The sequence below is a fragment of the Amphiprion ocellaris genome, chromosome 6 (genome assembly GCF_022539595.1).
Source record: "Amphiprion ocellaris isolate individual 3 ecotype Okinawa chromosome 6, ASM2253959v1, whole genome shotgun sequence".
Classification (NCBI taxonomy): domain Eukaryota; kingdom Metazoa; phylum Chordata; class Actinopteri; family Pomacentridae; genus Amphiprion; species Amphiprion ocellaris.
The window spans coordinates 4,530,931-4,556,831 of NC_072771.1; the positions used below are offsets into that span (position 1 = coordinate 4,530,931).

At 34.4% G+C, this 25,901-nt stretch overlaps 1 protein-coding gene across 1 annotated transcript in view; it reads right to left on the bottom strand.

Annotated features, from left to right (window-relative positions):
* prkg2 (protein kinase cGMP-dependent 2) overlaps positions 1-25,901 on the bottom strand; it is a 53,480-nt gene that overhangs the window by 26,181 nt on the left and 1,398 nt on the right. The window contains exons 2-6 of the mRNA XM_055011778.1: positions 23,234-23,747; positions 15,531-15,697; positions 8,181-8,294; positions 5,522-5,627; positions 3,629-3,692 (exon numbers count right to left, since the gene is read on the bottom strand). Coding sequence (XP_054867753.1) covers positions 3,629-3,692; positions 5,522-5,627; positions 8,181-8,294; positions 15,531-15,697; positions 23,234-23,739 — 957 coding nt within the window. The 5' untranslated portion in view covers positions 23,740-23,747. The remainder of the gene's footprint in view (positions 1-3,628; positions 3,693-5,521; positions 5,628-8,180; positions 8,295-15,530; positions 15,698-23,233; positions 23,748-25,901) is intronic.

Sequence of the window (25,901 nt, forward strand, 5' to 3'; positions counted from 1 at the left end):
ATGGCCACAAAATGACACAATACAACACAAAATGACCATGAAAACACAAAATCACCACAAACAGAGACACAAAATGACACAAAATCACCATAAAGAACACAAATAACCACTAAATTACACAAAATGACCACAAAAAGGCTCTCTTTGAGTCTTTGTGTCTTTTTGAGGTCCCTTTGTCCTTTTAATGGTGTTTTTATGATCATTTTGTGTCTTTTAATGGTCATTTTGTGTCTCTTTGAGGTTGTTATGAGTCTTTTTGTGGTCATTTTGTGTAATTTAGTGATTATTTGTGTTTTTTATTTGGAAGAAAATGGCCACAAAATGACACAATACAACACAAAGTGACCATGAAAACACAAAATGACCACAAATAGATAGAAAATGACATCAAAAACACCATTAAAAAGCACAAAGGCACCACAAAAAGACACAAAATGGCTCTAAATCACATACAGTGACTGCTTAGAGATGCACAATGACCAAAAAAAGACAAAAAATGACCACAAAATGACTCATAACAACCTCAAAGAGACACAAAATGGCCATGAAAAGACAGAAAATGGCCATTAAGAGATGCAAAATGACCATAAAACACCACGAAGAAGCACAAAGGGACTATAAAAAGACACAAAATGACTCTGTCATTTCTAAAGATAACAAAGAGACACACAATGACCACGAAAAGACAGAAAATGGCCACAAAATGGCCACAAAATGGCAGAATACGACACAAAATGACCATGAAAACACAAAATAACCAAAAAATGACCGTAAACAGAGACAAAATGACACAAAATTGTCATAAAAAAACACAAATAATCACTCAGTTACACAAAATGACCACAAAAACACCATTAAATCAACAAAGGGACCCCAGAAAGACACAAAATGACTGAAACACTGCCTGCAGTTCAGCAGAAAAGTCCCTGATTTTTGGTGATGTGTCTGTTGGCCGCAGCTGAGTGATACACGGTTTTATTTTGGGGCAGAGAAATGCAATTTTTTTTTGTTTGTTTGTTTTTTACAGAATATGTTTAGAGCAAACCGACTAATCCTTTAAAAAAAAATTAAATAGCACAACTTTTGAGCTTGAATTCGGTTAAGTTTCTCGACCAGATGAATAGTTCAAGGACCACCGGAAAGTTCAAAACGTGACATTCTGATAAAATGGTGCAATTTCATCCAGTGGGTTTTAGAGTTCAGGTGATTAACGAAGCTCCAAAATCAACTTATTTGATTTTGTTTTACCTAAACTGACCTTCAGAGCTCAAAGCAAAAAATAGATGACTGTGTGTATCATAGATATTTTACCACTTTTAAATTTGTTTTCATACCCATTTTCTATCTGTTATGTGTAAACACTGCCTGCAGTTCAGCTGAAAAGTCCCTGAATTTTTGTCATGTGTTTGTTGGTCACAGCTGAGTGATACATAGTTTTATTTTTGTGGAGAGAAACGCAAAATTTTATTTTTTTGTGTGAATAAGTTTTGAGCAAACTGATTATTTCTTAATAAAATATTACAATTTTAAGTTTAACTTCAGCTACGTTTCTCAACCAAACTGCCAATAAGTCATTTGAAGTCAATCAGAAAGCTCAAAATCTGATAAATTGATGTAATTTCGTCCAGTGGGTTTCAGCGTTTAGACGGTTAAATAAGCACAAAATCAATTGAATTGATTTGATTTTACCTAAACTGAGCTCACAGCTCAGAGCGGTGGTCCAGCCTGCAGCTCTGTGGGCAGGTTTATACATTTGTGTGGTGACGTTACCAAATACTGCCTGCCAGGATGGTGGGTGCAATCATTCCCATCTTTATTTTATGTTTTTACTGCCAACGGAGCAGGTTTTTTTCACCATTTAATCTTTCCAATTCAAATTCCAATCTGCCAATTAGGCTGAAAAGTGTCGGAGAAGCCTAAAAAACGAGGCTCAGTGAATTCCTTTTTCCCCGACTGTTTGACAAAACGCTTCAGTATCATCTGGCGGATTCTCAGCGAACATCTGCACTGCTATTAGATTACAGCCACCCCACCACCACCCCACTACCCCACCGAGAGGCAACAGGATCGTTTCCATTAGAAACGACTGAATAAGTGGATTCTGTCGTGTCCTGCAAGGCGAGGGGACGTCCTTGAAGTTTTCATTGTGAAAAAGACGCTGAGAAAAGCTGCTTTCTAAGCTTTTCTCCGAAACACAACGGAGTAAAGCAGCACAACTGGAGGATAATTGGGATTTAAAATTTTTGAAAAATAAATCTTCTTTTTTACATATAATTTTCTGCTCCATATTCATCAATAATTGGTAATAAACTATCAAAGACTTTACTGAAAATGACACAAAATCAGCATAAAAAAACCACAAACAATCACTAAATGACACAAAAGGACCACAAAAAGATTCATAACAACAACAAAGAGACCTAAAATGACCATTAAGAGACGCAAAATGGTCATAAAAGCACCATTAAAAGGACAAAGGGACCACAAAAAGACACTAATTGACTCTAAATCATGTACAATGACTGCATAGAGACACATAATGACCACAAGAAGACAGAAAATGGCCACAAAATGACAGAATACAACATAAAATGACCGTGAAAACACAAAATAACCACAAAGTGACCACAGAGACACAAAATGACAGAAAATACCCATAAAAAACACAAATAATCACTAAAATTACACAAAATTACCTGAAAAAACTCATAACAAACTCAAAGAGACACAAAATGATCATAAAAACACCATTAAAAGTGACTCTAGATCTTGTATAAAGATAACAAAGAATCACATAATGACCACAAAAAGACAGAAAATGGCCACAAAATCACACAATACAACACAAAGTAACCATGAAAACACAAAATGACCCCTAATCGGCATAAAAACACAAATAATCACTAAATTGCACAAAATGACCCTAAATCAAGTACAATGACTGCATAGAGACACATAATGACCACAAAAAGACACAAAATTATCATTAAAAGATACAAAATGATCATTAAAAACACCATTAAAAGGACAAAGGGACCACAATAAGACACAAAATGACTCTAAATCATGTACAATGACCACAAAAAGACAGAAAATGACCACAAAATGACACAAACTGACCATGAAAACACAAAATAACAACAAAACGACCACAAACAGAGACACAAAATCGCCATAAAAAACAATAAAGTTTGCTTTTCACAAATTCCGAAGCCCAAATGTCCTCCAGTTCTGGAATGACCCAGACCCTGAGTGGCCTCCTGTGCACACAATCGCACACGATATTCCACTTTAGACTCGCAGCAAACGCCTGTCACCCGCACATCTTTAAGAAATCACTCGTCCCCCGTTTGAATAAACACTTTCTGGGGCCTTAGTCAAATAATTATGGTAACAATATACAGCACCCGGCGATGACAGGAATAATATCGGCTCTGTTCGTCAACAAGGTAATTTGTGAGGTCTCGCCCACGAATATGCTGACGTGCAGTAATGGTATACGGCCAAATGGTAATGATATTTTGACAGCAGCTATCTGCGGAGCTGCCAGGAGGGTTGAGCAAGACGACGAGAAAAAGTCAAAGTGTCCCTCCAGCAGAAACAGAGACGGTTTGACAGAATAACTTACCACTTCCAGGCAGTCCACTATTTTGCTTAGCTTGTCCTCTGGTAGATTGGCCAAGAGTGAAACACTGACGGGAGAGAAAAAGGAAAAAAACATGTTAAACACAACTAAAGAGCTTTTATACACAAATCAGTTTCCTGAGTCACAGAGTAAAGCCAACAGCCAACTTTTACTTATTTCTTACATTTATTTATTATACCTTTTCTATCATAGAACACATATTAACAACACTTTAACAACTTTTTCCTGTAAAATGACAGTAAAATACTTGCTTACTGTATCATTAATGGCGGTATTCTACAGTAGAATATGAAAAATGTTTAATACTATCAGTAGACGTTTCAATATTACACTGTTATAATTTTGTCACTGTAATCAACATTATACTTGTGGTTGGTTAATAACATAACCAACAACAACTAATGGTGTATCATGGCTCTGTAGCTTTGAGGTTGTTGTTCTGACACCTTGTGATCCAAAATTGTTTAACCCTCGTGTCGTCCTGCGGGTCAAAATTGACCCAATTTAAAGTTTGAAAATGTGGGGAAAAAAATATTTCACAGTGAAACTTCTGATGTCCACATTTTCAACATTTTTGGGAAATCTTTGAACATTTTTTGGTGGAAAAAAAGAAATGTTAAAAATGTTTCTTAAGAACATTCACAAAAATAATCAACCAAAATCCAGCGAATTTCGCTGGATTTTGGTTGATTTTTATGTGAATGTTCTTAAGAAAATATTAGAAGTTTTACTGATATATATGTAATCACTTTAGATATGTTTAGGATTTTTTGGAAGATTTTTATTCATTTTTTAAAAATATTTACAAGAATTTTCTTGCCAAACTGAGGGATTTTTTAAAAATATAACTTTGAAGGGAAACTTTTAAGGACTTATTGGAATTTTCTGCCTGAAGGTTTTGCAAATTTTCAGAAATTTGGGGAATTTTTTTGCTGAATTTTTGGATTTTTTCAGACAAGGAAACAATATTTTTTGGTGTCCGTAAATGAGGACAACAGGACGGTTAAAGCTGGATTTAAATTACAGCAGTTTTAAAATCCTGACAAACTTTAAAATGATGTCTGATAAAATCCTACATCAAACATCCAGCTAGAGGTTCCAAAAACATCAAAATCCTTCCTTATATCTGTATAAGCTTGGCTTCACTGCTTAAGCTTGGCTGAAGCAATTAGCGGTTAGCATTAGCATGTCGCACTAGCTTGGTGAGTTTGGTGAGCTGGACTGTATAGTTTCTATGTCAGCGGTAAGTTTGCTTTGGACATTGTAGTCGTCTTGAAGCTAGCATTAGCATTTAGAGTTAGCACTAGCAGGTTTGGAGAGTCTATATGTATCATTTCTTTGTCACTTTTTAGCATTTGGCGCTAGGTATTCAGCATCTTGCACTAGCTAACTGGTAGCATCGGCACTTGTCCCTAAATGGGCCTGGGTCAGTTGAACGCTGCAGTGGTGTTTGGATTTTGTAGGAGCAGCTAGCATTAGCATTTAGAGTTAGGACTAGGAAGTTTGGAGAGTCTATATGTATCATTTCTTTGTCACTTTTTAGCATTTGGCACTAGGTATTCAGCATCTTGCACTAGTTAACTGGTAGCATCGGCACTGGATCGTGTAGGAGCAGTGTGAGCTGGCACTAGGGGGGGTGAATCTGAGATGCCAGAGTTTACCACCTAGCCTCCTGGAGGTGTTGTGGGACTAAATAGGGGAAACACCATTGAAGGGAGGTTTCTACCTGATGATCCCCAGTGATGTGTTAGGAACCACTGCTCACTGGTGTGTATAGTGATGGGTCAGGGATCCTAGGTCCTTCATTGAGTGCACATCCTTCTTGTTTTGAGCAAAGTATTAACATGAATGTGAGGCTCGTTCGTTGGCGCTAACCTTCTGAGGAAGTTGCGGTACTGTTCGTGCCTTGTCTCGGCCGTCCTCCTCATAATGTTCTGGAACACCTCCCGGTCCAGAGCCCACGTCCTCACTTTGTTCACCGCTGTTGAAGCAACACCACATGAATCAGTGATAAATATAAAAGCTGCAGGTTCTGACCTTCTAACCTGCAACCCATTTAACCCTCGTGCCGTCCTGCGGGTCAAAATTGACCCGTTTTAAAGTTTGAAAATGTGGGAGAAAAAAAATATCTTCACAGTGAAACTTCTGATGTCCACATTTTCAACATTTTTGGGAAATTTTTGAATTTTTTTTGGTGGAAAGAAAGAAATGTTTATTAAGGACATTCACAAAAAAATCAACCAAAATCCAGCAAAATTCGCTGGATTTTGGTTGATTTTTTTGTGAATGTTCTTAAAGAAAATATTAGAAGTTTCACTGATATATATGGAATCACTTTACATATTTTTAGGATTTTTTTTGGAAGATTTTTACTAATTTTTTGAAAATATTTACAAGAATTTTCTTGCCAAATTTGGGGGATTTTTTTTAAATAAAGCTTTTAAGGGAAACTTTTAAGGAAATATTGAAATTTTCTTTCTGAAGGTTTTGCAAATCTTCAGAAATTTGGGGAATTTTTTTCTGAATTTTTGGATTTTTTTGTCAGACAAGAAAACAATATTTTTGGTGCCCATAAATGAGGACAACAGGAGGGTTAATACCACAGAAAACTTTTAGTTGGAACAGTGGGGAAATCTTGTCATCTTTCTTCCCATTTTCTGGTTTAATTAAACCCCCACTCGTCTCAAAACAGAACATATTGTTTTGTTTCGTCAAATGGACAAAAGAGGCGAGAAACCCTCAGTAATCTGTCCTCTATCTTGATGGCGAGTCACTTCGAATCTGCAGAAACTCTGAGACGACGCCTCGGTCGGTACAAAGAGGAAGCAGCAGTGAGAGTTTGACGTTTAGCCGGTAGCAGAGAGAGTTTCCTCGTTATCTGCTTCATCTGTTATCATGAGAAACTGTCAAACTGTTTCTCCGGTTCACCCTGAACATCGAGGTCTGCCGGTTCCCCTCCTCCAAAGACCAGCAGTCAATTTAGTTGGTTAAATATACAATCCAGACAAAGAGCACTCACATAGCACCTGGTATGTGCTCTCCAAACGCCAGGCAGCTAAAAGCCAGTCAGGATGCAAAGCTGTGGACGTCATGTGAAGCCTTTGTCAACACGACCGCGTAAAAACGCTTGTTTACGTCACTTCAGTCTAATGACTAATGCAGATTCTCATTATCTCCTCCAAGACGTCACTGAGACTCACATGAAGGTTGGAGAAGCATTCGGTTACATTTAGGAGAGTGCTGAAGATGTTAAAAAGTGATGGAATCAAACTTACAATTCTTTTGTTGACCTTGTGAACCCTTAAACCCAACATCGGGATTAAAAACAATGTTTTGTTTAGAAAAAATCACCAAAATCACTGAGCACAACAAACTGTCAAAAAAGAGGGAATCATCAGATGTTCAACTTTCAGTCAATCCATAAACATATCATGTTTAGTACAACAGGAAAAATAACTAAAAAATAAGACTAAAATTCAGATAATTAATTAAAATAACTTTATTCTACATCAAATATTCACTAAAAACAAACAAAAAAAATCTACACTTCTTGGCACGTTTAGTTGTTGCCCGTCATGTAATATGTAGAATGTGTTGTTTTTTCAACTTTCTGAACCCTAAACCCCAATGACATGTTTGAAAGGCATCTTATCTTAAAAAAAAATTAAAAATAAAATTACCAAAATACACCAGCTATCAGGACAACATTGAAGGAATCGTCAGATGTTCAACTTTCGGACAGTCCTTAAACATGTCACGCGTAATGTGGAGTAGCAACGCCTATGTTGTGGAAGTTCAGCGAGGTCGAGAGAGGAAGAGGAGGCAGATACAGAGAGACACACTGGAGACTCAGATGATTTAGCTTGACAGTAAGGTTTACTGATATCAGGAGAAGTGACACCAACAGAGCAGCAGTTCATCCAAGCAATGCCAGCATCAGTTCTGAAGATTCTAAGACCAATATGGAGACAACTAGTCTGTTTAGTCACATCAGAATAGACAATATCTAACCTTTACCAGAGCAGAGAGTCCTGGCATATCTTCCTCCTACAGCGTCTGCCTGTCAGAAGATAGTTGGGATGATGTCAGTTAACAACTACAGGGAAATACCTTAGAAATGGGGAAGAGCAGTATTTCCTTCACAGCCTACTTTAACTAAAAGGATGCAAACTGTTGATTCTGAGGTCATTTTAGTTTCACTTTCACTTGGTACTGTAGTTGGACCTCAGAGTTTTACTGGATGAACTCGTCCTATCAGATCTAGGGGATTTAACGGTGGCGCTGTTTGATGTTAAACTAAAATTCAACAGTTTTTACAGTATTTTCATTTTCCAGCTGTTTTTGGTGACTTCAACCTCTGCTAGACTTCTGAAGTGGAACGTTTCATGTGAATGTTCAGTCTGTCGGGCAGCAGCAAGGGCAAAGGGTAGAAATAGGTCGCAGAACTTCGATCTCTGCGGCGTGACCTCTAATCAACCTCACAGCATCAATCCTGATCCAGTCATTCCCTACGGATGTAAAAACCGACTCTCACCTCGTACCGACGCCGTGCGAGTGCAGTTGTAGAGGATGGCTAATTCTCCAAACGTGGTCCACACCGTTATGGAGGCCAGATGTTTGCTGTGCTGAAACACGTCCAGCTTCCCATCTGCAAATATGAAAAGAGGGCAATCAATTATTTCATTATTAAACCCACAATTAGGACACAGACAAAGACAGAGGTGACAAACAGCCGATACAATAATAATTGACATTTTAGGGTAATTTAAGTCACAAAGAGAAGCCGCTGTAGTCACTAGAAGACAAAGCTCTTGTCCTTTTTCATGATTTAATCAGTTATTAGATGCAAAAAACATCCTTGTAAAGAAGCAGATATACAAGACTCAGTAGAAACACATTTTCAGGTTGAATTTCCAGCTTTTTTCTGTAATTTTAGAGCTTTAAGTGCCTTTTTCAACTTTAAATCTAGGATTTTTCGTCCATAGTAAACAAACAAATCAATAAATCAGTGTAATTTTTCAGGATTTTAAGTTTCCATCCATCCATCCATTATCTATACACCACTTAATCCTCACTAGGGTCATGGGGGGGGCTAGAGTCTATCCCAGCTGACTCAGGTGAAGGCAGGGGACACCCTAGACAGGTCACCAGTCTATCACAGGGCTGGATTTTAAGTTTGTTCAGCACAATTTAATTATTAGACTGTTGCAAATTCTTACTTTGTTTTCTTCAGTTGAGCCCAAACATGATCTTTTTTGTTTGTATTTGACTGTTTGTTTTTTTGCTGAGTTTAGAATTAGTTTTTTGGCTCCAATTTAGTTTTATGAATCTAAAAAAGATATGTAGAGAGAATTTTCTAGATTTTGTATTTTTGATAATAAAAGTCTAGATTTGTTTGTTTTCTTGGGGAACATACACCTTCTTGTGCTTTCTTTCATGATTTAATCAGTTCTTGATATGAACTGAACCTGCAAGTAAAATCTCTGTGAACAAGCAGTTACAGGAGACTCAGTAGAAACACATTCTCAGGTTTAATTTCCATTTTTTTCTATAATTTTAAAGCTTTAAGTGCCTTCTTCAACATTAAATCTATTATTTTTCACACATAATAAACAAACAAACAAATAAATGAATCAGTATAATTTTAAGTTTGTTGAACATAATTTAATTATGAGACTGTTGCAAACTCTCACTCCATTTTCTTTAGTTGAACCCAAACATGATCTTTTAGAGTGTTTTGATCACTATTTTTGGTTTATATTGGACTGTTTTTTTTGTCTTTTGTTGATTTACAGCATGTTTTTGGCTATAATTTTGTTTAAAAAAAAAGAAAGAAAAAAGAATTTTATAGATTTTGTATTTTTGATAATAAAAGTTTAGATTAGTTTTCCTGGGTCACACACACTTTCTTGAGCCTTTTTTCCAAGAAGTTACAGGAGACTCACTAGAAACACATTTTCAGGATTGATTTCCAGGTTTTCCTGTAATTTTAGAGCTTTAAGTGCAACATTCAATCTGGAATTTTTCCCCCACAATAATCAAACAAATCAATAAATCAGTGTTCAATCAGTGTTTTGATCACTATTTTTTACTTTTATTTGACTGTTTTTTGGGGGGGGGTTTAGAACAGGGTTTTGGCTCCAATTTTGTTTTAGAAATATAAAAAAAATGTAAAGAATTTTATAGATTTCATATTTTTGATGATAAAAGTCGAGATTTGTTTGTTTTCTACACTTTCTTGTGCTTTTTTCATTATATAATCAGTTAATAAGTATAATTACAGCCTACAAAACAAATCCTGTCAACAATAAGTTGCAGGAGATTCAGTTGTAACACATTTTCAGGTTTAATTTCCAGGTTTTTCCGTAATTTTAGAGGTTTAGGTGCCTTTTTTTCCAACATTCAGTCATGGATTTTCCCCCATAATAAATAAATGAGTGAATGAAAACATTATTTTGATGATTTATGTCGACATATTAATGTTGTTAGTTGCATCAACTTCAAGTTGTGTGTAATTTAAACTCAAATTTCTGCATCAATTGATTTAAAACTAAATTCTAGTTGAGGCAACTTAAGGAAATCAGCTTCAAAAGTAAATTTTTCAAGATTTTAAGTTTGTAGAACATAACATTTTTTTTCAAACATTAATTGTGGGATTGATAATAAATAAATAAACATTTAAACTCAAATTTCTGTTTGTCCATTAAAAAGTTAAATTCAAGTTGAAATGAAATTGGTTTCATAACTTAATTTTAAGTTTGTTGAACATAATTTAATTATTAGACTGTTGCTTTAATTTCTATAGTTGAGTCCAAACATTATATTTAGAGTGTGTTGAACCCCATTTTTGGTTTTTACTTGACTGTTTTTTGTCTTTTGTTGAGATTAGAACAGATTTTTGGCTCCAATGTTGGCTTTTAAATGTAAGAACATATAAAAAAATTTATAGAATTTGTATTTTTTTATAATAAAAGATTTGTTTGTTTATTTTCTTGGGGCCACCCCTTTTCTTTACTGTAGAACCACAATTTCAAGTATAATGTCCAGGTATTACTTGTAGTTTTAGAGTTTTCTGCACCTTTTTTCCAATGTAAAAACAGAAGCATATTACACACACACACACACACACACACGCGCACACACACACACACATATATATACATATATATATATTTTTTGTTTGGTTGGTTTTTTCCTGGGGTCATCTACTTTTTTGCAATGTTTTACATGAATTATTCATTTGCTAGATATGAATAGAGCCTTCAAAAATACCTATAAATGTGCATGATATCTGTTATAGAGACTAAGCAGAAACACATCTTTAGCTTTAATTTCCATTTTATCTGTAATTTTAGAGTTTTAGGTGCTTTTTTGCAGCATTAATTTGTAGTAAATGTCACAAAATACATGTACAGTGTATATCCTTGGTGCCATCTATGTATATGTATGTATATTTCCATCATGAATTATTACAAAAAATTTCATTAGTGAGATTATAATCTGAGGTTCCTGACGCATTTAAGAGCCTAATTAGTTAATATTCATTAGTCATGAGCAGTTTTAGTCACTTCAAAACACAAAAGAGCTGTGTTGGATTCAGCTCTGGTGGTGAAAAATGTCTCAGATTCACAGCTACCACCGTTAACAATGTTTTATCCTGAATAAACTGAGTCATTTCTGACTTTTCATGGTCATATTTGGGCAGATCGGCTCAGTTCTGCAGCGTTACTCTATCAGATGGATGCATTTGCATGTCCAGGGTGAGAAATGACTCCAACACCACAGAACAGAACAAATACTTGAACATTTTATCTGTGAATGTCAAATATCAGCTCCAAGCTCACTGGCAGACGAACAGCTATTGCTCAGAGGCCGCGTGGTCACTTAAACACTTAAAACGCTCAGTTGCTTGGTTACCTTGACAGAACGGCCTGTGGAGTTTGGAGAAGACCAGAATTTAAATCATAAAACATACGTCCTGTTTTATGCTGCAGTCTGCTGGGGAGGCAGTATAAAACACAAGGATGCAAGGCATCTGAGCAAACTGATTAAAAAAGCTGGCTCTGTGGTTGGAATCAGATTGAACTCATTGGAGGATGAGGTGGAGAGACAGACACTTAGAAAGATGGAGGCCATTCTGGCAAACATGGATCATCCACTTAACATCTGCCTCAGTGAACAACAAAACATCAGTGGTGGACGACTCCTTTCTCTGCACTGCAGGACAGAAAGATTCAGAAAATCTTTCATACCAACAGCAGTAAGACTGTATAATTCTAAAGTAAACAGATGAGACCCCAGACAACTGAATTAATAAAGTTATTGTATTATATTGTATTGTACTGTATAAAACAGCAAAAATACTAAGGTAATTTATTAGAATGGATTAAAAACAGCCAAATACTGAGGAAATTAATTATGAAAAATTATGAATATATAAACCCAAAAAACAGCCAAATACTAAGGGAATTGATTAGAATAATCATAAACACATCATGAACAACAACAACAACAAAAAATACAAAAAAATCTGCCAAATATTAAGGTAATTTATTTTACTAAATTATAAATATAAAAACAAAAGAACTGTCAAATACTAAGGTAATTTGTTGTGAAAAATGATGAATATATAAACTCAAAACAACCCAATACTAAGGTAATTTATTGTTAAAAAAACTAAAGAAAAGGAAAGAAATGAAAGAAAGAAAAGAACATATATATCCCAAAAACATCCAAATACTAAGCTCATTTATTATTTAAAAAATATGAATATGTAAATTTGACAAATACTAAGGTAATTTATTTGGAAAAAATATGAATATATAAACCCCAAAACAGCCAAATACTAAAATAATTTATTACAATAAATTCCAAATATAAAAGCCAAAAAACAGCCAAATACTGAAGTTATTTATTATAATAAATTCCAAATAAAAAAGCCCAAAAACAGCCAAATATTAAAGTAATTTATTACAGTAAATTCCAACTATAAAAGCCAAAAAACAGCCAAATAATAAAGTTATTTATTACAATAAATTCCAAATATAAAAAAACTGTAAATACAAAGGTAATTTATTTTTTATATATATATATATATATATATATATATATATATATATATATATATATATATATATATATATATATATATATATATATATATATATTTATATTTATATGTATATGTAAAATTATAATATATAATTTAATATATATATACATACATATATATTACATATATATATTATATAATATATATAAACTAAAGAACAGCAAAATGCTAAAGTAATTTATTGTTAAAAAAAGAAAAAAGAATATATGAACCAAAAACAACTACATACTGAAGTAATTTCTTTATACTAAATTATGAATATATAAAAACCCAAAACACAGTTATTGTAAAATAATAATAATAATAATAAGAAGAAGAAGAAGAAGAAGAAGAAGAAGAAGAAGAAGAAGAAGAAGAAGAAGAAGAAGAAGAAGAAGAAGAAGAAGAAGAAGAAGAAGAAGAAGAAGAAGAAGAAGAAGAAGAAGAAGAATAACAAAAATATGAATATATAACCAAAAAAGCTGACAAATACTAAAGTAATTTATTCAAATAAATTATGAATGGATAAACAAAAATCTGCTAAATACCAAGGTAATTTACTGTAATAAATTATGAATATATAAAGTCAAAAAAAAGCTAACTACCAAATAGGAATACTGAGATAATTTATGAGTACATAGGTGAGAATCTGCTACTATATATATATATATATATATATATATATATATATATATATATATATATATATATATATATACACACACACACACACATACATACACACATACATACATACATATATATATAAGCAAAATGTAAATATTTAAAAAATTAACATGTACCAGGTTGTGGTGGAATTAATCTTTACTGTATAAATATATTTGAGCCCAAAATCACATTTTCTCTTTCTCACTAAGGGCTAGAAAACCAGAGGAATGTCTGCAGTCTATACATGCAGACAACAGCAACTCAAAATCCTTCTTTTAAAGTTTTACTGGGCAAAGGTTTGCAGATGGTTAGACGCCATCATTCTGTGTGAAGCAACAAGGAAGCTTTTGATTGGCTGTGCCGCAGCTCAGTAGGTGATTTTTCTGCCAGTCTGAGAAGCAAACAACAAAACTATAATTTTCCTTCAGCAGAACAACAAATGTGCTCTCCAGCTGTCCTGTTTCAGTCGTAGCGACGTCTAAAAATAAACACTGAGACTGAAAAAACTCCTCACTGTAAACAGCAGAAAGAAAGCAAACTGATTCTGTAACACAGAGCCTCAAATCTGCACTGATTTAGTGGTGATATTTAAAATGAATAAATCACCTTTGGCAGTAATCATGACTAATAATGTCCTCAAAGGTCTGAGTCATAAAATCATGAGCTGTGGCTTTGGAATTTCTTTCCAGGCAGTAAAATCTGCACTCAGTTTCTACACTCAGCTGCACATTTCAGCAGTTTTTTGAGATAATTTACTCTAATTTTATCCCTCCTAAACCCCAGATTCAGACTGAAAACCTCCAGAACTCGTCTCAGACTAATTTAGCAGGTAAATAAATCATTTTTATAGGAGATACTGTTAAAAATGTGACCGTCACACAAAGAGGATGGCAAAAATTAGTAAAAATATCAACTAAAAAGTTAAAATTTTGGGTAAGGTCGCTGCAAAATGCACAGTATGACTGTTAAATAATGATAATATAATATTTATAGTTAAAATTATATAAAATATAATAATATAAATATAAAATCTGTAAGAAGAGACACAACTTAATTTCATCAGAAGTTAACTCCACTACGATTATCTGCTATTATGACTATTATTACCATCCATATTAATAAACAAATCCATACAAAATGTGAAAATAACGAGTGATAAAACACATGAAAAATTAAAACATTTAAATATTTTTAAACTATATTATCTATTTCTATCTATATCTATTTATTCATATATTAATGTGTTTATATTCGTGCTGTTTATTCTGTTTATACTGTAAATAATGCACTTATTTTGCACTTCTTAGAAACTAAACTGCATTTCTTAGCACTCGTACTCTGTGCAATGACAATAAAGGTTAATTTAATCTAAATAAGAACTAATTACAGAGTTTGTTGTATTATTTAACAGGCAAACCTCGTAAATCCTAAATTGCAGCCTTTGAAATTTGCTAATTGCATTTTCTTAAAACTGCAATTTAAATTTAAAATCAGTCAGTTATTGGCATTATTATTATCCTTTTGCATTTGTTTTTCTTGGAAAATATTATTAGTGTTGCAGAAAATTGTTGTTTCAGTCTCCATCTGTATGTAGCATGAAATCCACAATTATTTTCCAGCCTTGCAGCTGTGCATGACAGAGATTAAAGAGAAAAACATCTGTAAAGTTTCTGTTTATGTGTGATGCAACCTAATTTTATTCACTCTTTTGATTTTAAAACTCTTGTACTGGATATTTTTTAAGTGACTGTGTGAAAAGTAAAGAAAAACTATGCTAAAGAAAACCAGATATGATTACAAATTAGATTAATGTTGGCAAAAAGCTGTTAAATGTGTCTAAAGCCACTCAGGAGTTTCTTCTTCTGTCTTTTTATGTGAGATCTGACTAAAACTTGAACCAGGAATCTGCATTTTTTCAGTCCAAACTCCAGCTCCTGATTAACATCCAACAGGTGGACTGAAATCACCTGCAGACTGTCAGCTGCTTCCTATTGGACGATAGGTGTCACATGACATCTAACTGACCCATTTCTGCCTCCAGACTGATCTAAAACCAGCTGCTGCAGAGGAAGGAGAAGTTGACTTTGCTCCAGAGGAGATGCAGATGAAGCAGCAGGAACCTACCTGCCAGGACGAACAGATGGTTTCCAGGTTCTCCCTGCTTGACCACGTATTCCCCCTGCTGGTACGTGCGCTCGTACATGCACTCCACCATGTCTTTGATCTGCTGCAGCTCCAGCCTCTTCAGGTACTGGTTCTTGTTCAGGGCGTCTGTCAGCAGCTTCTTCACGCTGTTAACAGCAACATGTGGAGGTTAGGAGGTTCGTTCTGCTGCTGCTGCACGATCAGGAGGTAAAAAGAGTCTTCTGAGGGGTTAAAGGATTGATTGAATTACAGGAGATGGTTTAGGGATTTTTAGTAGAGAAACATGAAAGATCAACAGAGAAATGTGACTTTACTTAAATTAATTACTTCCATTTTCATAATTATTTCATTTAATGCCACTGGTTTAAGTAAAATATACTTAAATAACTGGATCCTGTCAGCTGAGCATTTTAAAGAAAGCCAACTTAAAGTTTACAATTTTTTCAACTGAAGTATTGGCAAAAAATAATAATAATCCTGGGGAAAAAATGTGAAAATCCAGCAGAAATAGTTGTTTAAAAAAAAAGTTTGACTACTGTAAAAAATAAATAAATCAATTCCAATAAACTAAAAAAAAATCAAGAAAATCACACATTGTACAAATTACCATTTATAAAAAAATAGAATTTTTATGTGGATGTTATTTACAGTGTAGGCCTGTTTTTTTTATTTCTTAATGTAAATGTTCACAGTATTTTTTACTAGTTAGTATCTGTAATTTAACAAAAACAGGGGAAATCTCTAAAATAACAACAAAAACAATTTACCATTTTTCAATCCTTCATTTTCAATATCTGTATATTATGCATTTTTGACTGTTTATGTTGATATTATTTACAGTTTCTTAAACTATTTTTGTATAGTTAACATGTAACTGAATGCTGTTTCTTGTGTGATTTTTGCTAGATATTATGTACATTTTAACAAAATCTGTAAAATAACAGTTTAACATGTTATTTTCAGTTTGTCGGTTTTTAAAATACATAATTTACTTTCAAATAATGTCAAATATCTGTAAAATAAAAAATATTTTCAGCTGATTTAAATACACGAAAAAATGCATATTTTTGTCAAATTTTGTAAAAGAACAAAACTCTTGTTTTATGTAAATTAATACATTTTTCTGTGGTTTTACTTAATATCTGTAGTTTCATAAAACAGGAAAAATCTGTTAAATAACAATTAAAAAGATATTCAGCATTTTTTATATCTGTAAAAATAAAAGTTTAATCAGCCTGTTTGTTTTGTTTGTTTGTTTGTTTCTTTTTAACATGAAATTCTACTTTTTTCTCCCAAAGGATTTTAATAATTACTATCTGCAATTTAACTAAACAGAGTAAATCTGTAAAATAACAATTTAAAAAGTTCTTTTCTATTTTTCAGCTTTTAAAATACATAATTTTGCTTTCAAATAGCGCCAAATACCTGTAAAATGAAAAATATTTTAGCTGATTTAAATAGAGTCAGAAATAGTGTAATTTTTTGGTCAAACTAAAAGTTTTTTTTACAGTAACATCTCTCTCTCTCTCTCTCTCTCTCTCTCTCTCTATATATATATATATATATATATATATATACATTTTCATGTGATTTTACTTAATATCTGTAGTTAAACAAAAATGGAAAAATCTGTAAAATCCCAATTAAAAAAATTATTTACCATTTTTTTATATCCGTAAAAATAACTTTTAATCTGCATGGTTGTTTATTTGTTTGTTTTGAACATTTTTTCCCAAGGGATTTGACTAGTTAGTGTCTACAGTTTGACAAAGAGAGAGTAAATCTGTAAAATAAAAATAAATTGTTTGAAAAACTAGTGAAAACTGTCAAAAATATTATTTTTTATAGTGTTCAGCATAATATACATTAAAACATAGTATTTTTTTTTTTAGCTAAACTGCAAAACTTCTCCTGTTCCTGACCACCAGGACTCCCACATCCTCATTACTCAACACATGATGAATATTTTGCCTCCTGTGAACTGATGACCGTTTGCAGCTTCGGGGTTCGTCTCCCACCGTGAATCAAGCACAACAAAAAAAAACACAAAATGGTTTTGAGCTGTCAGGAGTTCACAGATGTGCATTTTAACAGCTGCAGCAGAAGGAAGACATCACTTCCTTCTGGGAGCCGTAAAAACCCAAGAGGTTAAGAGCCTCGGCTTGTAGATCATGGGAGCTGGTGGCCGGACGGAGACGTGCACGAGGCGTGTGCTGGGTGGTCTGTTTGTTCACCTTATCGGGGGCAATAAATTCTCACTTTGGGCTTCATAAAACGAGAGCAGATGACTGGCAGGACTTTTGTTTTTCAGTCCACACAGAAAAACCTTCATTTACTTTAGTTTGGGTTCAATATTCCACATTGGGCTCATTTGCTTTCATGTCGGGGAATCTAACGAGGCCTGAAATCTAACGAGGCTGTTAAACGTGGAGCTGTACATTTTACATCTTAAACAAATGTAAAACATGACTTTCTTTAATTGTCAAGGCCCTAAATGAGCTCATCTCTCAGCACTCTGTTGTGTTTTCTGTCTTTTTAGGTCATAAAAGCTGCAGAATCTGAGCCGAGATCAGCTGAGGAGGCGTTGAGCAGCCAGTAAGGTAGATTTAAATAATGATAATGATCTATTTGCTTCCTGTCTAATCTCCTGCAAACTTTCACGGGCTGCTGATAATCCAATAAGAAGATTTTTGTCTCAGATTTCCGAACCAGTGAACGCCAGCGACAATTAGTCTGATCTAAAAATAGAGGCATGCTGCACAGAATCCTTTATTTGGGGGGAAAATTGTGATTTTTGCATCAATCTTGATAACGTTTCTTGGTCAGAAACAGCTTTCCTGTTACTGAGATGCATTAAAATACAGTTTATGTTCAAACACAGCACATTTAAAGGCACTTTAAGACTCCTAAAAACTAATAATTGGAGCGCTTTAGCTTTGTTTTGCTACGTACTGCATGTTTCTGAACACTTATTTCTTATTATTGAGTATGTTTAATTCAAGCAGAGCTGAATTAAACAGGATGAGAGGGGCAGGTAGTTTACCAGATGCTAGTCCATTCTTGTGTTTGCAGCTTAGCTTAGCATTGCTACAAAGCTGCAAATGCAATAGACTAAGCAAACTAGTCTCAGTGCTAAGCTAACTAGCGTCGCTCTGTAGCTTCAGATTTAGTGTGCAGATATACCACAAGGTAATGTGATTACTGAGCCATTTTTTATAATATTTTGTGCTCAAAAGTTACATTTTGAAGCAACAACCCAACTGTGAATGACTGCCCATTAAACTCAAAGAAAAAAAAATGGATAATGAAAGTTTAAAACCCAATTTTAAAACAAATAAGTGCGAGTGAAGGGATAGTTTGGCTTTTTTCTTGAGCTTAAAGGTGCTTTGAATGTTAATACTAAGATAAAATAAGATAATCTCAACACTTATCAGCTTAGTTCTGATAAGAGACCAAAATCGCCCTAATTAGCTGAAAGATTTGCTGCTTTTTTCTTTTTTTGCCTTTTTGAGCCATTTTTTCGCATTATTTCAAACAGTCTTCATCATTTCATTTGATTAGGGTTAGGGTTTTCAGGCTACTTTTTGTTCTAGTGGAAATACTGAGTGAAAAATCATAAATCAATAAAATAAATGAGTGGAAATTGAGTTTGTTATGACAGTAGAGGTGGAGCTGCTGCTTTATTGGAATCAGTTTTTGATTTATGTCTGTTTCTACCTGCTGCTGAGAGGTAATTGCTCCTTTTCAGATCGTAAATATTAAAAAGTCTGCTGTAGGCTCATTTGCCATTAATTTAAAATAGAAAACCTGCATTAAATGGCCACAAATATACAGATTCCATCTGTATTTACCACTACAACTGCCTTCAATTCTTTTTTCTACTGTCTTTTTTAAACTTTTTTGAGGATTTTCACCCAAAACATTCAGTACTGCTGCATGATAAATGCCCAAAAGGTTAATATTGAAGGTGTTGGATGAGGTTCTATGCAGGCAAAGTTCTTCCACACCAAACCTTGAAAACCATTTGTTTAGGGGAACCATTGTTGAAAAGGACAAACTGTTGCCTGCATACTGTAGCATTAATATTCACCTTTCCTGGAACTAAAGAACATAAAGAAAGTGGTTGTTTACATCCATTTGGACATGTAGTGTTACTTTTCTGAGCCAATAAACTATTTAAATGGGACCTTAACAAATAAATACATCATATATTATAAATACAGGTAAACTCATGGCTGTCTTCATGCCAAATTTTGGTTTATAATAATTTTATATTTAACCAAATGGTTTCTTATGACTAGAAATGGCATAAAGAAGTGACAACCAATGGTAAGACATTGTGTTATAGGTGTTAATGTTGAATTTTAGGTCTTTTTTTCATTTATTTTTACATTCTTACTAAAAATGGCACTTACAAAATTATTCATAACCCTTGAAATTTTGAGAAAATGCAGCTCCTATAGTATTCTAAATGGTGCTGGTAATTTCTAGCATGTTTACCCTCACACTAATACACTAAACAATCAATATCAAAGTGTTTATTCACCACCAGATCAATAAAACGGTTGTAATAATTGCTGACCATCTTTCTGCATGTCTCCACTGGGATTTTGTTCCACTTTTGTGTCGATCTCCAGCTAATTAAGGTTAAAGACTTCCTAACCATCACTCTGGTCTGTAGTTCCTCCACATATTCTTGATCATTTCAGATCAGGACTCCAACATCTTCATATGGTTTTCTATTAAACTTTTCCTCACCATTTTGACTGCATGTTTCAGATTATTGTCTCGCTATAAGGTCCATTTCTGCCCGAGGCTAAGTTTTTACCTGCAGTTTTCTTCCAGAATTTTAATATGCCGTCTGAACGCAACTGAACTCCTCTTTAAGGTTCTTCAAGACATTTCACCTCTCATCCAAGAGGCTTCTTCAGTCTGTCTTGGATGAGTGGCTTCAAGACCCTAAAAGAGGAGCTTTGACTGCTTTTAATGGAAGCTTCTAGGACTACCATGACTGGATGTTTAATTTGATGAGCATGTCTGGTCCATTGGCTGAAAAACATCCCAAGGCATCACATTTCCACCAACATGCTTGACTGTCGGGATGCTGCTCTTGTCCCTTTGTCCTAAAAACTCAAATTTCATCTCATCCGACCACAGAACTGATGACTAGAAGCTTTTTTTCTTTGTCTAGATGAGCCTTTGCTTGTACGTCTGTAACTGAGAAGTCGAGTCCTTCAGTCTTGTTCAGTGTCTGATTGAGATGTTGCTACCAGAATATCTCAATCAGGATTCTTCTTGGATTCTGCCATTCTTTCCAGTGCAGAAGTCACTTTTGACCTCCCATTATGTTCTTTGACATCTTCCACAGTGTAGAACTCCTTGTACTCTATGATTATACTTTGCAGTTTGGCCACTGGACCTTGAAACCACTTAGATTTTTAGCCTTTAAGCACCTTTGTCTCAGTGATTGGTCATAACAGCAGCTATTGCAGAAATAACTGCACCATTTTAGGTAGTAAATACTGAAAAAATCTGCTGTAGGCTCCTTAGCCATCCATTGAAAATAGAAAATCTGTGTTAAATGCCCCCAAATATATGGATATCCCAAGATTACACCTGTATTTGCTGCTACAATGACCTAAACTCTTCTGTTTTCTATCAGGTTTCTTCTTAGAGGAGTTAAGTTCTTCTTGTTTAGTGTCTGATTAACATGTTGCTACCAGAATTTCCCAGATTTATAAGAATGTTTTTGGTGTTGATCTTTGATTCTTCTTGGTTTCTACCATTCTTTCCAGTGCAGAGGTCACTTGTGACTTTATATTTCACTTTCTGAGATCTTCAACAGTGTAGAATTGCATATACTCTGTGATTATACTTTGCAATTTGGCCACTAAACCTTGAAAACATGTGAATATGGCTTTATAGACTTTGCAATATTGTTCTTACACAATGCAACTTTCTTATGTTATTTTTTGTAATGACTTTGTGGGTTTTTTGTTGTATGGTCCAAACCAAAAATGCTGCTAAACTGCCTTTTTTTCATCATCTAGCAATGACATAAACATCTATTCAACTCAATTCTATTTCACTGTCTTGTCAGCAGCTACAACGCACAATTTTCTCTCAGTGATGGACCCAAATATCAAGTTGCCTGAACTCTTTGGATTTAGCCGTGACTTGCAACTAACTAGAAAACTCCTGAATGAGCTGTTCTTGGTTTATACCATATTAGAACCCTCTAGAACATGGCAGAACATATGAGAAACATTTAGAATGCTATAGAGACTACATTTTCTCAAAAGTTACCAACAATTTCAAGAAGTATGAATAACTCTAGACATGGCATTTTTAGTAAAAAGTTAAAAGGAAGCTATAGAGATGATTGAAATTCCTTGTTAGCATCTCTAACACGGTATCTTAGCATCTTTTGTGACTTGTTTATGTAATTTCTAGTCAGAACAAAGCCACTGGTCAAACAAAAAAAATGCTTTTTCTTGTGTATTCTAGTCTTACTTTGGCTTATTTTGTTTCAGTAATGTATCATACTTATATCTTATTGCCTTTCACCTTTTAGACACTGCATTTGTTGTGTTATGCCATTTGTCAGTTTTTTTCTGAGCAATATCTGGCACAAGAGATTCTTTAGTCTTTTCTTAAATATTCTATATTTATCCATCCCTGCTTTAAGTCCTGACCAGGAAGCTGAAGGATCTCGGGCTGCATAATGCTGTTTTTGTTGTAACAGACTTTTTGCACATCATCAACACTACAGTCTTTGACCACCTTCCACTTCCCGCCCACTGATGCTGCTGCTTTTCTTTTTAAATCTCCTCCACCAGGCCTGAGGGGATCATGAACCTTTACCTGCAGTCTCGCCTCTTTTATGGCCTTTTTTTTTTATAGTTTCAACCTTCTAAAAAGACAAACAGCTCACCTTCAGAATCGACCGATGTGGGCCGATACTGATGCCAATTATTGATAGTCAAGAAAGGCCCATATTTGGAACCAATACATATTAAGTGTAATGTTTTAACAGCATGTGATAGCAGAGAACCAGTGATTCATAACTTCGATTTTTCATTAATAAGAGTGACTATGACTGAATGTGTCAAATAGAAATAGCAGTGATTAAATTAGGATGCTCTTGACTGAGATAAATCAGTTTGTTTCCTGCAGTTACATCTTTATTTTCTTAATGCTTTACTGTTCTATCATTTTTATTATCCACTAAGGTCCAGATGTTAAATTAATTATTGTTTTCCTGACTCTGTTTCAGGTTAGTCTGTGGCTGCGGTCTAACTTTGCCGCTAGCCATTAGCATAGCTTTAGCCACTGTGAACAAACCTGAAGTAGCACATTTAATTCATCAATAATCGGTCAATAAAAGTACTGATAATCGGACAAATGGCAATGTTCTGTCACTTTTACTGTCCCCTAAGGTCCAGATCTTAAAGATTTATCCATACTTGTTTTCTAGACCCTGTTTTAGCTGCCTTCTAACTTAGCTGCTAGCCATTAGCGTAGCCTTAGCTAATGTGAGAGAAGCTAATTTCCTGGTTTGTGTTTGTGGTTCAGTTTTTCTACTTTGAGAGACCTTTCTGAGACCACAGAGTGACAACAGACAGTAAATAAAAACACAGATATTCAGAAAAATGCCATAAATCGGTCTATCCATGTCTCACCTGGCGTCCTTGGGTACTCGAGCCTTCTCGAAGGAGAACTTGGGGAGGCTGCTGGAGTCGTACGTTCTGGACGTTGGTTCTGCCGACACTCCGGCTTTGGCTCCTTTCCTCCTGTTGATGGTTTCCTTGATCCGGACGCTGAGGTTGGGGCTGCTCTTCCCGCCGGCTTTGACCGAAGGAGGCCTGGAAGCCAAACCGGCCGAGGCGCCGCTCTTCACCACGTCCTGCAGCTTGCTGATCTGGAGGCATTTGTTCTGCAGCTCGTCGCTCAGCTCGGCCAGGACTCGGCTCTGCTGGCTCAGCTGCTCCTGGAGGCCTCGGATCTGCTGATCTCTGGCGCTGAGCTCCTCGTCCTTCCTCTTGCCTTCTCGCTCCAGCTCCTCCACCCGGGCCTTCAGCAGGTCCAGGTTCTTGAGGCCCTGATCTTTGCAGGGTCGTCCGTTGGAGGCAGCCGGACATCCATCAGCGTGTTTGTAGCGCTTCGATTTCATGGAACCGTTTCCCATCTTCACACCTGAGCACAGGAGAGATTCAGAACCTGATGAAAAGGTCAGTCCAGAACATCTAAGCCGAGAAGAGCGAGATATGCCTTCCATCCCCACCCCTCAACACCTGACAGTGCTTTTGTTTGTCTGTTTAGTTTTTAACGTGTATATTAAAACTTTCTATAAATTTACTAGTTATTATCCTTTTTTTAAACCTGTAAAATGATGTTAAATTGTTCCAAAAACATTAGCTACAAGCTGTTAATTTTGTTTTTGTTTTTGTTTTTTTTACAGGGTACACTGTAAAACAAGTTAAAGGTGGTCAGCAAAAATATGTTCAAAATTGTAAAAAACAACAACAAACAAAACAACTAATAATAACAACAATAATAATAAATGGTGAAAATAACAGCAAATATCTGTAAAATTATATTTTTATCTGATTTAGACACAGTAATCGATTTAATTTTACAGTCATACACTGTAAAATAAAAGAGATTTGTGACATCAACATTTATGTTTGGTTTGTTTTTTTGTTTCTTTCCTCTAATTTTACTAGTTATTATCCAATTATTTTTTTCAATCTGTAAAATAATGCCCAATTGTTCAAAAACATTACAGTTAAAAACTGCTAAATATGATTTTCTTCTTTTACAGTGTATACTGTAAAAAAAAGTCATATTAAAATCAATGACAATCTGGCAGCAAGGTTGCCAGCAAAATTTTCAAAAATTGTAAAAAATAAATAAATAAAATTTAAAAATGGTGAAAATAACAGTAAACATCTGTAAAATTTTTATTTATATATATATATATATATATATATATATATATATATATATATATTAGCTGATTTAGATACAGTAATTGATGCAATTTTACAGTTAAATACTGTAAAAGAACTAATAACCATTTGTTTAAAAAAAAAAAGAGAGATTTGTGATGTGGGCATTTTTTTGGCCAGTTTTTTTTATTTAATTTTTTACAGTTAAAGTGTAAACTAATACTTTCCGATTCTACCAGCTTTTATCCAATTTAATTTAAAAAATCATAAAAATCTGTAAAAATAACGTTGTTCAAAAAATTACAGTTAAAAGCTGTTAAACATGATTTTTTTTTTAATTTTACAGTATCCACACAGAAAAAGTTCTGTTAAAATCACTGACAATCTAGCAACAAGGTTGGCAGCAAAAATATGTTTATAAAAAAATCACAAAATGTTCAAAAATGTAAAAAAAAAAAAAAGAAAAGTTATAATAATATGAATGTGGTGAAAACATCAACAAATATCTGTAAAAATATATTTTTAGCAGATTTAGACAGTAATCAATGTAATTGTACAGTCAGACATTGTAAAAGAACAAATTACGATTGGTAAAAATCGAGATTTATTTGTTTTTAACAGTTAACATGTAAACTGATACTTTTTCTAATTTTACTAGTTATTATCTAATTAATGTTTTAAAAATCTGTAAAATACCATTATGTTTTACAAAAAAATTACAGTTAAAAGTTGTAAAACATGATTTTTTTTACAGTGCACACTAAATTTTAGTTTCAAAACTTCTGTTGAAATCACCTCCGCCCTAACCCATCTGGTCGAGGCAGATGGCCGCCTTCCCTGAGCCTGGTTCTGTCAGAAGTTTTTTTTGTTCCTTCTCACCTTCGCTGAAAGAAAATCCAAAGGTAACTTCGGATTCTTGGGTTTTCTGTTCTCTATTTATAACTCATAAAGTGTACCTTACTATGCAAAGCCCTGTGAGAGGACATACACTCACCGGCCACTTTATTAGGTACACCTGTTCAACTACTCGTTAACACAAAAAGCTAATCAGCCAATCACATGGCTGCAACTCAATGCATTTAGGCATGTAGACGTGGTCAAGACAGCTTGATGGAGGTCTAACCAAGCATCAGAATGGGGAAGAAATTAGATTTTAGTGACTTTGAACGTGGCATGGTTGTTGGGGCCAAACAGGCTGGTATGAGTGTTTCACAAACTGCTGATCTACTGGGATTTTCACCACAACCATCTCTAGGGTTTACAAAGAATGTTCCCAAAAAGAGAAAATATCCAGTGAGCTGTGTGGACCAAAATGCTTTGTTGATGTGAGAGGTCAGAGGAGAATGGACAGACTGGTTGGAGATGATAGAAAGACAACAGGAACTCAAATAACCACTGG